Source organism: Ranitomeya imitator, chromosome 4 (genome assembly GCF_032444005.1).
Source record: "Ranitomeya imitator isolate aRanImi1 chromosome 4, aRanImi1.pri, whole genome shotgun sequence".
NCBI classification, from domain to species: Eukaryota; Metazoa; Chordata; class Amphibia; order Anura; family Dendrobatidae; genus Ranitomeya; species Ranitomeya imitator.
The window spans coordinates 311,070,533-311,086,424 of NC_091285.1; the positions used below are offsets into that span (position 1 = coordinate 311,070,533).

Below are 15,892 nucleotides of genomic sequence, written 5' to 3' on the forward strand. Positions count from 1 at the left end.
GGCCGGCGGGCGCACTGCGCATGCGCCCGCCATTTTGAAGATGGCGGCGCCCACCGGGAGCCACAAGGAGCACCGGGGGAGATAGGTGAGTATCGGGGGGTTATCTGGGACCCCCTTTCTCTGTCCTCTGATGTGCGATCACATCGGAGGACAGAGAAATTAAAAAGAGATTGCGTTTTTGTTTTTTATTTGCGATCGCCGGTAAACGGTTAATTACCGGCGATCGCAAATGCGGGGTCGGTAAAAAAAACCCCGAATCATGTTCTCTGGGGTCTCGGCTACCCCCGGCAGCCGAGACCCCCGAGAAAATCCGACTCCGGGGGGTGCTATTCACTTTTTCCACAGCGCCGTTAATTAACGGCGCTGTGGTTTAAGTACCCTTAGCGGCCGCCGTTAAAAGGCGTATCGGCGGTCGCTAAGGGGTTAATCTTTACTGCGTGTTTCCGAAACTAAGCAGACCAATGCTTATTCTTCTGTATATAAGGATTGTCTGTCTGCTGTCTCTAACATCATGTCCTCCCTCTATCTGAAACTAAATCTCTCCAAAACGGAACTTCTTGTGTTTCTCCCTTCTACTAACCTCACTCTACCCAACATCGAAATTACCCTGGAGGGTTCAACCATAACTCCCAAGCAGCATTACCGCTATCTTGGGGTCATATTCGACACGGAACTTTCCTTTACTCCCTATATCCGATCACTCACTCGCTCCTGTCACCTGCATCTTAAAAACATCTCCACAATCCGACCTTTTCTCACCGTTGAAACTACTAAGACTCTTACTGTCGCTCTCATTCATTCCCGTCTGGACTACTGCAACTCTCTTCTGATCGGTCTCCCTCTTACCAAACTTTCTCCTCTCCAATCCATCTTGAATGCGGTAGCCAGGGTTATATTTCTCTGGAATGCACTTCCCCAGACGGTCAGACTGATACCTAGCCCCGACCTATACAAGCATGCTTAAAAACCCGTCTCTTCAAACAAGCCTACCACATCAACTACTACTCAGTAAACTAACTTTGACCTATTCCCTTCTTCCAAATATTATCTGCATGTGAATCTGCACCCTACTATTCATCTGTCTCCACACCCTCCATGCACACGATAACTGCACTTGATTCTTGACTATTGCACTTAAACACACGGGCTGATGACCGGATCATGCAGCTTTATATGAAAATCCCTATTTATTATAATTGCCAGACCTGAAATAACAAGCACTTTTCACCTATTGTGTCCCCCCTATTTCCTTGTAGATTGTAAGCTTGCGAGCAGGGACCTCACCCCTAATGTCACTGTTTAAATTGTCTTAACTCATACCGAATTTGTCTGTACATGTCCCCGCTTAATTGTAAAGTGCTGCGGAATATGTTGGCGCTATACAAATAAAATATTATTACTATTATTATATAGCGTCTATCGATTATGAATGAGCGCTGTATGCAGATCAGTCTCTCTGTTAATAGCAAGAAGCAGTTGGATTTTCCTGTGAAGAACAGAGGAAGGTTTCTGTATAATATAGAAACTTCTTTGTACCATTGTACTGTATATTCTACTCCCAGCTGTAAATTTCAAGTCTTGATTCCCTAGTTTATTACTACTTTTTATGTGTTAATCAGTCATTTATGCTAAATATGTATGTTTCAACTTTTTATTAGTTTTATATAAATGAGTGATTAAGATTTTTGCAGTTTTACCAATTAATAGAAATGAACATCCTGGTTGAAGATACGATGGCATTTATTTAGTAGTTCCATGTTACAGGCGTTCACTCTAGAACTTTGTTGCATTTCTACTAAATGTACACTAGGTGGCAGAAATCATTGGTTAAAAAGTAAGGATCCAGTGACATCTAGTGGTCAGATTTGAAATCCGTGACCTTACGGTACTACATGATAAATCACCACAAACATATTTATTTTTTTTCTCTTTTCTCTTATTAGTTGATTTTTAGCAATGAATACACTCAAGCAGAAGGTCTAAACTGGCATCTGAAGCACTTCTGCTGTTTTGACTGTGATTGTGTCCTGGCTGGAGAAATTTATGTGATGGTGAATGACAAGCCAGTGTGCAAGCCTTGCTATGTGAAGAATCATGCCGTGGTAAGACAGTGCGACTCCTTTATTAATCCTGAAAAAAATTGAAACGGTCTTCTGTAGTCTTCTAAAGGCTGCTATATTTCGTCCTGACTGAAAGTGACAGCACACTGCAATCATAGAAAGACTTTAATTTTGCTTCATTTGTACCAGGGAAAATTATTTCATCTTTGTGTGTCAGTTCATACAGTGGTTTTAAAGAAAAACATCTATATAATTGTGCCTTCTTAACAAATGTAGTTATCAGGAGGCTGTCACTCAGAAAGCCCTACATCTTGTCTGCTTTGACTGCCTGCTACCATGTCATCTTGATCATTTTTCGGACACTGTCCAGGCACTTGCTGGACTTCCTTGCCTCATATCCCTAATCTGAGCTTATATTTCCCTGCATTTTATTTAAATAAAAAGGATTTGCATTCGGCACAAACATGAGGTGAATTTACCTCCCTAGAAGCCTCAAAGCTTTGTCACGACTGCACATAGAGAATATGTTATTTATCAAGCAGTAGCAAAAATGTTCCCATTCACAATAAGTCATACCCATTGGCCGTGCCTCCATGCCGATAAAGACGGAAAAAGTCTCTGAGGCTACACTCGCACATCAGCGTATACTGACCCATGTTTTATTGATCCATATACCTTACCAGTTTTAAAAACTGAAATTATCAACCAATATAGTCCAAAATAAGATTGTGGTATGTTACAAACATCTAGAATCCAACAATATGTCCTAAAACTAACACATAGGGACATATAGCAATAACCAGTGTTATCAATGTGTTTAAAAATGACAATTTATTGAAAAAATATTAAAAACCACATGTAAATATAATTCACAAAATTCAACAAGGTGTCTTTTCATGTGAGGGAAGCAGTATCAGTCACTGCAGATGTAATAACAAGTGTCCAAATAGTTTTTAGCTGGATAATATCTACTATATAATTGTCTAAGGGTCACTTCCGTCTTTGTCTGTCTTTCTGTCTGTCATGGATATTCATTGGTCGCGGCCTCTGTCTGTCATGGAATCCAAGTCGCTGATTGGTCTCGCCAGCTGCCTATCATGGCTGCCGCGACCAATCGGCGACGGCCACAGTCCGATTAGTCCCTCCCTACACCCCTGCAGTCAGCGCCCGGCGCCCGCTCCATACTCCCCGCAGTCACGGCTCACACAGGGTTAATGCCAGCGGTATCGGACCGCGTTATGCTGCGGGTAACTCACTCCGTTACCGCCGCTATTAACCCTGTGTGACCAAGTTTTTACTATTGATACTGCCTATGCAGCGTCAATAGTAAAAAGATCTAATGTTAAAAAAAAAAATCATTATATACTCACCTTTCGCGACGCTCCGGTGACCGCTCCATGCAAGCGGCAGGTTCCGGTGCGAAGGATGGTCATGTGACCGCGATGTCATCACAGGTCCTGCACGAGAAGGACCTGCCATGACGTCACGGTCATGTGACCGCGACGTTCTCACACCCTGGGACCGGAAGCTGCCGCGTGCACCGCGCACAGGCGACAGAACTACAAGGGGCCCTCGGATCGGAAGGTAAGTATATGTTTATTTTTTAACCTGTGACATACGTGGCTGGGCAATATACTACGTAGCTCTGTGCTGTATACTACGTCGCTGTGCAATATACTACATCACTGACGTGGCTCTGTGCTGTATACTATGTGACTGGGCAATATACTATGTGACTGGGCAATATACTATGTGACTGGGCAATATACTATGTGACTGGGCAATATACTATGTGACTGGGCAATATACTATGTGACTGGGCAATATACTACGTGGTTGGGCAATATACTATGTGACTGGGCAATATACTACGTCGCTGTGCAATATACTACGTCGCTGTGCAATATACTACGTGGCTGGGCAATATACTACGTGGACATGCATATTCTAGAATACCTGATGCGTTAGAATCGGGCCACCATCTAGTCCAATCATACACGGGTTTATCCACCATTTAACCCCTTCATGACCTTGGGATTTTTCGTTTTTCCGTGTTCGTTTTTCACTCCCCTCCTTCCCAGAGCCATAACTTTTTTATTTTTCCGTCAATTTGGCCATGTGAGGGCTTATTTTTTGCAGGACGAGTTGTATTTTTGAACGACATCATTGGTTTTAGCATGTCGTGTACTAGAAAACGGGAAAAAAATTCCAAGTGCGGTGAAATTGCAAAAAAAGTGCAGTCCCACACTTGTTTTTTGTTTGGCTTTTTTGCTAGGTTCATTAAATGCTAAAACTGACCTGCCATTATGATTCTCCAGGTCAGTACGAGTTCATAGACACCTAACATGACTAGGTTATTTTTTATCTGTGGTGAAGAAAAATTCCAAACTTTGCTAAAAAAAAAAAATTGCGCCATTTTCCGATACTCGTAGCGTCTCCATTTTTCGTGATCTGGGGTCGGTTGAGGGCTTATTTTTTGCGTGCCGAGCTGGCGTTTTTAATGATAGCATTTTGGTGCAGATACGTTCTTTTGATCGCCCGTTATTGCATTTTAATGCAATGTTGCGGCGACCTAAAAAACGTAATTCTGCCGTTTCGAATTTTTTTCTCGCTACGCCGTTTAGCGATCAGGTTAATGCTTTTTTTTAATTGATAGATCGGGCGATTCTGAGCGCGGCGATACCAAATATGTGTAGATTTGATTTTTTTTTTTTTATTGATTTATTTTGATTGGGGCGACAGGGGGTGATTTAAACTTTTATATTTTTTTTATTTTTTTCACATTTTTTTTAAACTTTTTTTTTTTTACTTTTGCTATCCCGTCCGAGGTCAGATAGGGGTTAAATATGAGTTGAGTTGCCACACTACCTGGTCTAAATTCAGGCAAAACGCCAGGGAAGCAAAGGTACAAGTGCGTATGTTAAATAAACAATATAAACCATAATGTGACGTAGTGCAGGTAAGAATTTATAAAAAAAAAAGGCAGATTTACCTATAACTAAGAGTGTTCAAGTATGGAATCCAGCTTGTTAATGCGGAGCTGATGGTGTTCCCAGTTTTAAAAACTGATCTGTCTTTCCGGTCCGTGAGACTCGGAACTTGCACTCTGATCATTCATTTTGCCGATGAGACTCTGCCATTAAAGTCCATAAGCATCTGTGACACAAGGATGAAAAAAACACATACTGTTTATTACAGTTTTCCAATCGTGTTTCATCAGTCTTTATCTGATCCATTGCTTAATGGATGAATTAATTCAGCCAGTCAACCTCAAAAAAAAAAAAAAAAAAAAAATCATCTGAATCATAGATGACGCAATATATACTATATACTTACTGAATAATGGCACTTTGCACTTTAATTTTTATGCAATAGATCACTTGAAGGTTTTATGTCTTATTGACTGGTACGTCACATAGTTCGTTGCATGCTGTGAAGCAAACACTTACTTCATGGATATATGCTTAGCTTTCCATGATTCATAGCTTGACCATTGTTTTCTAATTAGTGCTGTATCACTTCTAATTTTTGCTTTGGTTTATACCAGAATTGTGGCACATTTGCTATGATAAAGGTCTTCATTTGGAAAGGCTTGGCTGTCCACATGGATGTGGATATGTGTTAACCTTAAGACAAGTTGTGACAAAAGCGCTATAATTTTCTATAGAATTGGCTTCAATTATTTTTTCCTCCTTTCAGACGTGCCAGGGATGCCACAATGCCATTGATCCCGAGGTTCAGCGTGTGAGCTACAGTGGATTCCATTGGCACGCCTCATCCGACTGCTTCTTGTGCTCCTGTTGCAGCAAGTGTCTGATCGGCCAGAAGTTCATGCCAGTAGAGGGGATGGTGTTCTGCTCCGTGGAGTGCAAGAAGAAGATGACCTCCTAGAGAAGACAGGAACACAATGTTTTACATTTCACAATCGGGTAGAACTCTTCCAAGATGAATCTCCAAGCAGTAATGGAATAAATCTACATGAGGTCTTAATTGTGTTTAGAATTGAAAATGATCTTAAGGGAAAATATTTTCATGCTTTATGCAAGTTTATCAAAACTGAAAATGTTGCTTTGCTTGATTATAAAACTCCACATCACTTTTACTGCCCGAGTACTATGTCCTTGTATCATATCCTGTTCCATCCGCTGGCGTTTGATTTGCTGCACTTTATAGTGAATGTAAGGCATCAGCAGTAAAGTTATTTACTGTCGCGGCATTGAAACTCCATTCTGGGCAAGCAATATGGCCATCCATAGGTCTGGTAATTAAATTCTCTCAACAGTTTGGATCTTCCAGAATATATATGGTTTCTGGAGGGGGATGTAATGCTGCCTAAAATGGGATTTCCAGGACTCTAACCAATGTTGTACTCCCTAAGAATATCTTACAGACTTGCCCAGTTCTCAGAAGAGCATTTGCTCAAAGAAATGATCATAAAGATTTTCAACAACTTTATTCGTTATAAATCGGGTATGTCAAACTCAAATACAGAGGGACGAAATGTAAAGCTTGGACAAACTCGCAGGCCAACTTTGAGGTTTAAAAAAAAAAAAAAGTCTACAATTGAGGAAGTTTTTCCTTAAAGGGAACCTGTCACACCATCCCCCCTCCCCACAGGCGTTTTTAACTAAAAGAGCCACCTTGTTCAGCACTAATGCTGCTTTGTCAAGGTGGCTCTTTTAGTTGGGGTCCCTTCCAACGCTGAAATAATCACTTTTTAATGTGCCCCTCATACCTGAATTTGTCAGGGGGGCATGTATTTACCCCCCTAACACAAACTCCTCCCAGCCGTCACTCACTGCTTCCGGGCACCGCCTTCATTTCCTTCCTGAACGTCCCTGCGCATGCGCTGTAAGTTTTTTTTTTTTTTTGTTTGTTTGTTTTTTTTCGGGCATGTACAGTTTGCGCTGCCCTTCGAACAATTTTAAGTGTTTGGCTACTCCTGTATATGCTGCTGCTTACTGTTTTAATGATAGTAGCTAAACATCAGGAGTTTGAGAAGCCGGACCCATGTCTTCTAAAATGGGGTCTGTGAGAAATGGGATATTGAAATACTTCTTACACTGAGACCGATGTTACGGGTGTCATAACTCATGAAAAGAAAGCGGCTTTCAACATTTCAACCTCCACTATAGCAGACTAAGAAGAGAAACTGTATGTGATATATGTAGTGATGCCATTTGCCAAGCAAGGAGTTAATCTGTTCTGTAAATCCTCCAGGTCTCTTTTGTAGTTGGAAGGAAGCAGCATGTTTCCTGCTGGTGTTTAAACCCATTGTATGGCTATGTAAGTCGTACAGAAGCTTTAGGTGCATGCTGTTTACCAGGTTTAACTATGCAAACCTATCTATAGCCTTAGGAACTGTTGACGTTCACACTTCTGTCAGCAAATAATAAAAAGATACTTTTGATAACCCAGGTTTGTGTCATGATACATTTTTTTTCTGACTTGATTTTCCAAAGATCCTGCAGAGGGAGATCACTTCAAAGATTTCTTTGTATTCTTCTGAATGGTATGCATTATATGCAAAGATATTCTAGCAAGGGAAGGTGTGTAAAGGTTCCTCACCCATTGTGCTTCTCCAAATCAAAGCCATTCTTCTACCAGCTCTATGTAAATTAAAACATACACCCTTTAAAATAAATCACTGTCAAATTGTGATAGTCCTGTGGCAATGGTGCAGACATTTTACAAGTCCTCCTTCCACTGTTAGTTACTGTACTTTACCGTTCTTCATCCTAATAGTGTCCTTTTTTGCACCTGAATAAGGCGTACATTCATGTGTTACAATAGATGATGTTGATTTTACCCATGGATATTGCATTAAAAAAAATGTCCAACCCTATTCACACATTTTAGGGTCAAATGCCTGGGCTCAATAGTTTCCCTTTGACATTCAGTAAAAAGAAAAGAAAGGTCATATCAATTGATGATCACAAACAAGAGGTGAACTGAGGACATAGGTATTCCGTGACCTAAACACATGCCAACAATTTACTATATATGGAAAACCCAGCAGAAATAAAATGCTGGGAGATTGATAGGCCTACATTGCTTTTTAAATATATATGACTAGTCAACTTAATGAGATCTTTCCCAAGCTAAATCAATAGTATTGATTTATTTATTTTTCTAGCCTCAGACAATTGCTGAAGGTGTGTGTGTGTATGTAATATATATATATATATATATATATATATGTGCTTCTCACTAAATTAGAATATCATCAAAAAGTTAATTTCAGTTCAATACAAAAAGTGAAACTCATTATAGTTATCACAAACAGACTGATCTATTTCAAGTGTTTATTTCTGTTAATGTTGATGATTATGGCTTACAGGCAATGAAGACCCCAAAATCATTATCTCAGTAAATTAGAATCATTTATAACACCAGCTTGAAAATTGATTTTAGAATCCGAAATGTTGGCGTACTGAAATGTATGTTCAGTAAATGCGCTCAATACTTGGTCAGTGCTCCTTTTGCATCAATTACTGCATCAATGCGGCGTGGCATGGGGGCGATCAGCCTGTGGCACTGCTGAGGTGTTGTGGAAGCCCAGGTTGCTTTGATAGCAGCTTGTCTAAATTGTTGGGTCTAGTGTCTCTCATCTTCCTTTTTCTGCCTTTTTCCTTCCACTTAACAATGCTTGGATACAGCACTCTGTGAACAGTCAGCTGATTTAGCAATGAACTTTTGTGGCTTACCCTCCTTGTGGAGTGTCAATAACTGCCTTCTGGACATCTGTCAAGTCCCATGATTGTGGAGCCTACTGAAACAGACTAAGGGACCTTTTTAAACTCTTAAGAAGCCTTTTCATTGGCTGTAAGCCATAATCAACAACATTAACAGAAATAAACACTTGAAATATATCACTCTGTAATGACACTATAAAATGAGTTTCACTTTTTGTATTGAACAACTGATAATAAATTAGAATATCAAAAAGTTAATTTATAAGATGCACCTGTATATACACACACACATCACATACCAGTAATATAAATAAATGTAGATCTATTTGTTTACAGAGGGTAAACTGAAGAATTTATCTAATGCATATTGAAATTTGCAAGCATAGAGTTGCTGGACATTGTAGAAATGAGGTCAGTTGACCAAGTGCAGGTCCCAGTGCCAGAAGTGATCAAACACAGTAGATAGAAGTGGACTGATGGTTGTACAAATAAACGTTTTCTCAACTCAGCCATCATTTGGTCCTTAACAGTGTATGGCTATTTCTCCTGACTTTTCCACACATTGGTACGCTGGCTTTATTGAGCACTCCAGTGTTCTTTATGAGACGGCCGCTGTCATTAGACTGTTGTGTGAGCCTGTCTTTGTTGGCTGCCTAGGCTGATATTAGTATAATTTGGATAGGGGCCTCTAGTCCATGTTGCTGTTGGTTATTCAAGCTATCCAATGATCTTTCAGGAAATTTTTTTTTTGTAGAGAGATATTTCAAAAAACTATAAGATAAAGGATACAAACATGGTGGACTTCCTTACTGACTTTCGGACAATGGCAGTATGTTACTCTTTGTCTAAAATGATTGTTCATAATGTTTGTACGGTCAGCTTTAAGTTGAAACCAGTTTGGATCCCTATCGTACTAAATGAAACTGGAGAAGGATCAAAAATACATGCCATCTTAAATCAATGGCCTTTTGTTGAGCAAAACTGGTACAAATCTCTCTACTGGAGATTTCCTCAACAACAAAAAAAAGTTGGATAATGGTGACTAGACAAAACTACCCTCAAGGTATGTTCTTGAAGAGGGAAAAAAAAAGAGCGTCATGTAGATTGCAGAAACAAAAAGACATACGGTTCACAGCGTTTGCCTGCTTTTGACAACTCCTCAGGATTCTTGACCATCTGTAAACTAAGCGCTTGATTTGCTCTAGTTAGATTTCAAGAGCACTGACCACCAAATGTCTGTCATTTAGGCAACGTTCCACACCAACATCCACATTAAAAACTTCTACACATACTCTTTGAAGAAACTTCATATTGTTTTTGAGAAAACCACATTGCTGCTCATACAGCAGGGTTTTTTATTTCGGATGAGGGTTTTAAAAACTGTTGGACATACAAGTGACTTTTTTCACTTCTTTTAATGGGGATTGCTTAAAAAATTCTTAATGCTGTCTCAAAAGCAGCAACAAAAAGTGCCTGAACTGAAAACCTCATCAAAAACTGCATAGATTCTGACGTTGATCTCTCTTGAAAAACATGCTGGGTTTTTCCATCTCAGACTATTTGAATATACCCTTAAGGTAAGTCTTTTTCAGGTGGATATCGCTACAGAGAATATCCTGCTCAGCAATGTCAAAACATCTTGTGCATGTGTTCCATATTTTGTCACTTTTTAACCACTTTGAGACTTTGAAAGCTGTAAAGCAACTAGAAGAACTGACCTGCTCGTTCTTGAGGCCTCTGACACCATTTTATATATAGAATGTGTAAAAAAAAAAAATGTAGGTGCCTGAGCTACCATCAAAGCGGTCACTAAAGATGCTTCTGGAAAAACGGCAGAGGTGCTTTTCTGAAGAATCTTCATCTTGGAAAACTCATTATGTACACCGCCGTGATGAAGATCTTGTGTGTACATTCTCTTACTATGTGTAGTTTTAAACAGGATAAACTGAGCACGTAATCTTGGTGCTCTAAAAATCTCACCTTTTTCGTGTTTTAATTGCTGACCAAGAGGACCATTCCGCCCTGGTTTTGCATGCTTCGCCTCACTTAACGGTTGATGAACAGCTTGACTGATCTTTCTCTGCAGGCTTCTTGATCCAGACAGTGCTGTTAATCACCAGTGAAGGAGACTGGAGCATGCACAGCAGTGGATGGAGCTATACATTGAGATTCTTGGCCATGCCAAGGGTGCACCGAGCAGCCAAATTAGGATATTATTACATTTCAGTACTTGCAAATGGAGGCAGTAATTAGACCACTAAGGCTACATTTACACAACTGTGAGACTCCTGGTGACGTCGTGGCGCATCGATGGGCGGGTGGAATGACACGGACTGCCGACGAGATTGACAGCAACATTTACCAGGTTATCACAATAGTGTCAAAGGGTATTGACTGTAAGCCATTTAACATGATAAAATCCGTGCGCAAAGCTCTGCTCCACCCACGGCTGTGAAAAACATGATGGTTGAACTTGAGCCATCATGTTCCTGGAAAGATGCGGGCACTGTGTGCAAGCTCACATCAGTCAGGGAGCTGGCATATGACATACCAGTTTTTCTTTAACCCCTAACTGACATACCAGGTTGAGAGCCATTTCATGTAAGGGCAGAAACCCTTATTCTGGCGATTGTATCATTTCTTGGGCTGCTTTGCTGTAGTATTGATAAAATCACTTAGATCTGCAGCAGATATCAGTTCTCTGAATTCTGAGCTCTGTATAATCTCACCCACATCACTGAGTGGCAGCTTTCTGTGTACACTGTGCATCTTGGGCAGCCCTTCACTGAGAGCGGTCATTCCGGGACGCAGCTCACTATAGTTGCCCCGGACTTGCTGAGCGGTTACTTCGGGACGCAGCTTATTATAGCTTCCTCGGTCCGCTAGAGGCCCCACTCCTTACCCTGATGAACCCTGGTGCATTAACCTGGGGGGAAACGCGTCGGGATGGGCGGCAGCATATGGATGAGTACATCCTTTATTTTTTGACCATTGTTTAATTATCTGAGAGGTGCTAGTGTTTGATATGTTGGCATAAGACTGTCTTTGTAGCACATTTGCTAACATAAGGTATATTCCTGTGGATACACTGTGCCTATGATTAGGGCATACCATGAGGTATTGACAAAAGGCTAATGATTATTGTATATTGCAACTGATTATTTTGCCTCTATACATTAGACACCTTGTGCACCTTTATATAAAGATCAATAGAAGGGTAACAGTCTGCATGACCCTCTTCTTGTGGAAACCATCCCACATTAGATCTTTACAACTATCTTTTTACACCTTATAAGTATTTGTACACTTTATATTAAGTTATGGTGTGGTGGTGGTTTCATTTTGGATAAGATCCTGTAGGGTCACAAGGGAGAGCCATCGACGAGTGGGGGCGCCACATCGATTTTAGGGTGAGGTAGGGTGAGTGAGGGAAAGATCACGCCCCCCCCCCCCACCGTTTAGTCTCTATCCTTTCATATATTGTTTGTGTTAAGATAGATTAAGGTGTTACTGTCTCCTGACCTGGTTTTATGGGTATTTTTACTCAGTATTTATTAAAAGTTATATTTTAAAGGGTTTTTTCGGAACATACCATTTATTTAGTGGACCCATGTGGGAGGATAAGATTTGTAGTTGGTGTATTCACAAAATTAAAATGAACCTGTCAGCAGGATTGTGCTCAGTAACCTACAGACAGTGTCAGGTTGGTGTCGTTCTACTGAGTAAAATGATACATTGATGAAATCTGTCTTGTGGTTGTTGTGTAATCTTTATTTGTAGTTTTCAGTTAAATACAGATTAAACAACCACAAGACGGATTTCATCAATCCAAGTATCATTTTAATCAGTATAACGGAGCTGACCGGACAGTGGCTGTAGGTTACTGAGCATAATCCTGCTGACAGGTTCACTTTAAATATTGCCTTTTAATATATGAAACCACCACATCCCACAGGGCAATTTGGGTCATAATTTGCCTTGGCTGTTGTGAATTCTGTTTTGGAACTCCCTCCTGTGGTCATGAATGGTCTTTCTTCGAGTTCTGTCCATGGACTCCCTCTGGTGGCTGTGAGTGGAGCTGCTGGTTCTGAGATTCCTTCCACAGGTGACCTGGTTTATCCTTTGGCTGGCTGCTCTATTTAACTCCACCCGGATCGTTACTCCATGCCACCTCTCAATGTTCCAGTACTGGTTCAGTTCGCTCTTGGATCTTTCTGGTGACCTGTCTACTCCAGCAGAAGCTAAGTCCCTGCTGGTTTATTTTGTTGTTCTTGTTTTCTTGTCCAGCTTGCTAATATTATTCTGTCTGGCTAGCTGGAAGTTCTGGGAGGCAGAGTGGCACCTCCGCACCGTGAGTCGGTGCGGGGGTCTTTTTGCACACTCTGCGTGGTCTTTTGTAGTTTTTTGTGCTGACCGCAAAGTTACCTTTTCTATCCTCTGTCTATTTAGGTAGTCTGTCTTCCCTTTGCTGAAACCTCTTTCATTCCTGTGTTTGAGTTAAGATGAAATACACACAGTCATTATTTGTGGGGGGCTGCCTTTTCCTTTGGGGAATTTCTCTGAGGCAAGGTAGGCTTTACTTTCTATCTCTAGGGGTAGCTTAGCTCTTAGGCTGTGCCTAGGCGTCTATGCCTGTTAGGTACGCTCCACGGCTATTTCTAGTGTGTGTGATGGGATTAGGGATTGCGGTCAGCAGAGTTCCCACTTTCCAGAGCTTGTCCTGTGAGTTTAACCATCAGGTCTTTTCGGGTGCTCCTAACCACCAGGTCCATAACAGTACAGGTGGCCCAAAGTGTTAATGCATCTCAATAGAGGGATAAGAGAAGTTCTGAGACCATTTTTTTTTCTCTGCAGTGTGTTTTGTCTTTCTTTTCCCCTTTACCTCTGGGTGATTCAGGACACAGGTGTAGATATGGACATTCAAGGTCTGTCCTCTTGTGTGGATCATCTCACTACAAGGGTACAAAGCATTCAAGATTTTGTAGTTCGGAATCCAATGTTAGAGCCTAGAATTCCAATTCCTGATTTGTTTTCTGGGGATAGATCTAAGTTTCTGAATTTCAAAAATAATTGTAAATTGTTTCTTGCTTTGAAACCCCGCTCCTCTGGTGACCCAGTTCAACAAGTAAAAATCATTATTTCTTTGTTACGTGGTGATCCTCAAGACTGGGCATTTTCCCTTGTGCCAGGAGATCCTGCATTGCGTGATGTTGATGCGTTTTTTCTGGCGCTTGGATTGCTTTATGATGAACCAAAATTAGTGGATCAGGCAGAAAAAAACTTGCTGGCTTTGTGTCAGGGTCAGGATGAAGCGGAGGTATGTCAGAAGTTTAGAAAGTGGTCTGTGCTTACTCAGTGGAATGAGTGTGGCCTGGCGGCAATTTTCAGAAAAGGTCTTTCTGAAGCCCTTAAGGATGCTATGGTGGGATTTCCCACGCCTGCTGGTCTGAATGAGTCTATGTCCTTGGCCATTTAGATCGATCGGCGCTTGCGTGAGCGCAAAGCTGTGCACCATTTGGCGGTATTCTCTGAGCATAGGTCTGAGCCTATGCAGTGTGATAGGACTTTGACCAGAGCTGACCGGCAAGGACACAGACGTCAGAATGGGCTGTGTTTTTACTGTGGTGACTCCACTCATGCTATCTCTGATTGTCCTAAGCGCACTAAGCGGTTCGCTAGGTCTGCCACCATTGGTACGGTACAGCCTAAATTTCTTTTGTCCATTACTCAGAATAGGACGACAAAGAGCAAATCAGTTATGGCGTTTGTGGATTCAGGCGCTGCCCTGAATTTGATGGACTTGGAGTTTGCCAGGCACTGTGGTTTTTTCTTAGAGCCCTTGCAGTGTCCTATTCCATTGAGAGGAATTGATGCTACGCCTTTGGCCAAGAATAAGCCTCAGTACTGGACTCAATTGACCATGTGCATGGCTCCTGCACATCCGGAGGATATTCGCTTTTTGGTGTTACATAATCTGCATGATGTGGTCGTTTTGGGGTTGCCATGGCTACAGGTCCATAATCCAGTATTGGATTGGAAATCTATGTCTGTGTCCAGCTGGGGTTGTCAAGGGGTACATGGTGATGTTCCATTGCTGTCAATTTAGTCTTCCACTCCTTCTGAAGTCCCTGAGTTTTTGTCGGATTACCGGGATGTATTTGATGAGCCCAAATCCAGTGCCCTACCTCCTCATAGGGATTGTGATTGTTTTTGTGATTGGTGTCCATATAGGCATTTTTCCTATTGGGTATATCCTGTTTTGCTTTAGCGCAGGTGCAGGCCTTATTATGGGCTCTGTTTCAAAGGAACAAGTGTGTTGCCTTTTTTAATTGTTTTTAAACTGTCTGTTTTCTGTATTGCTTGTTTCATGTATATTGCAGTGTAATAAAAATTGTTCTATTTTGGCTAAATCCAATGCGTGGTGATCCCCATCTGTATGACCTTCGCTTTTTTTCTTTTGTTTTTGTTTGAGGGATTGTGATTGTGCTATTAATTTGATTCCTGGTACTAAGTTTCCTAAGGGCCGACTGTTCAATTTATCTGTGCCAGAACACGCCGCTATGCGGAGTTATATAAAGGAGTCCTTGGAGAAAGGGCATATTCGCCCGTCGTCGTCACGGTTGGGAGCAGGCTTCTTTTTTGTGGCCAAGAAGGATGGTTCTTTGAGACCTTGTATCGATTACCGCCTTCTTAATAAGATCACGGTCAAATTTCAGTACCCTTTGCCGCTACTGTCTGATTTGTTTGCTCGGATTAAGGGGGCTAGTTGGTTCACCAAGATAGATCTTCGAGGGGCTTATAATCTTGTGCGTATTAAACGGGGCGATGAATGGAAAACAGCATTTAATACGCCCGAGGGCCATTTTGAGTACCTGGTGATGCCATTCGGGCTTTCTAATGCTCCATCTGTGTTTCAGTCCTTTATGCATGACATCTTCCGAGAGTATCTGGATAGATTCATGATTGTATATTTGGATGATATTTTGGTCTTTTCGGATGATTGGGAGTCTCATGTGAAGCAGGTCAGAATGGTGTTCCAGGTCCTTCGTGCTAATTCCTTGTTTGTGAAGGGGTCTAAATGTCTCTTTGGAGTTCAGAAGGTTTCATTTTTGGGTTTCATTTTTTCCCCTTCTACTA

General features: G+C 41.3%; 1 protein-coding gene across 1 annotated transcript in view; it reads left to right on the forward strand.

Annotated features, from left to right (window-relative positions):
• TES (testin LIM domain protein) overlaps positions 1–7,477 on the forward strand; it is an 82,331-nt gene extending 74,854 nt beyond the window's left edge. Inside the window, exons 6-7 of the mRNA XM_069764839.1 lie at positions 1,944–2,102; positions 5,760–7,477. Of these exons, the coding sequence (XP_069620940.1) occupies positions 1,944–2,102; positions 5,760–5,951 (351 nt within the window). The 3' untranslated portion in view covers positions 5,952–7,477. The remainder of the gene's footprint in view (positions 1–1,943; positions 2,103–5,759) is intronic.
• The last annotated feature ends 8,415 nt before the right edge of the window (positions 7,478–15,892 follow it).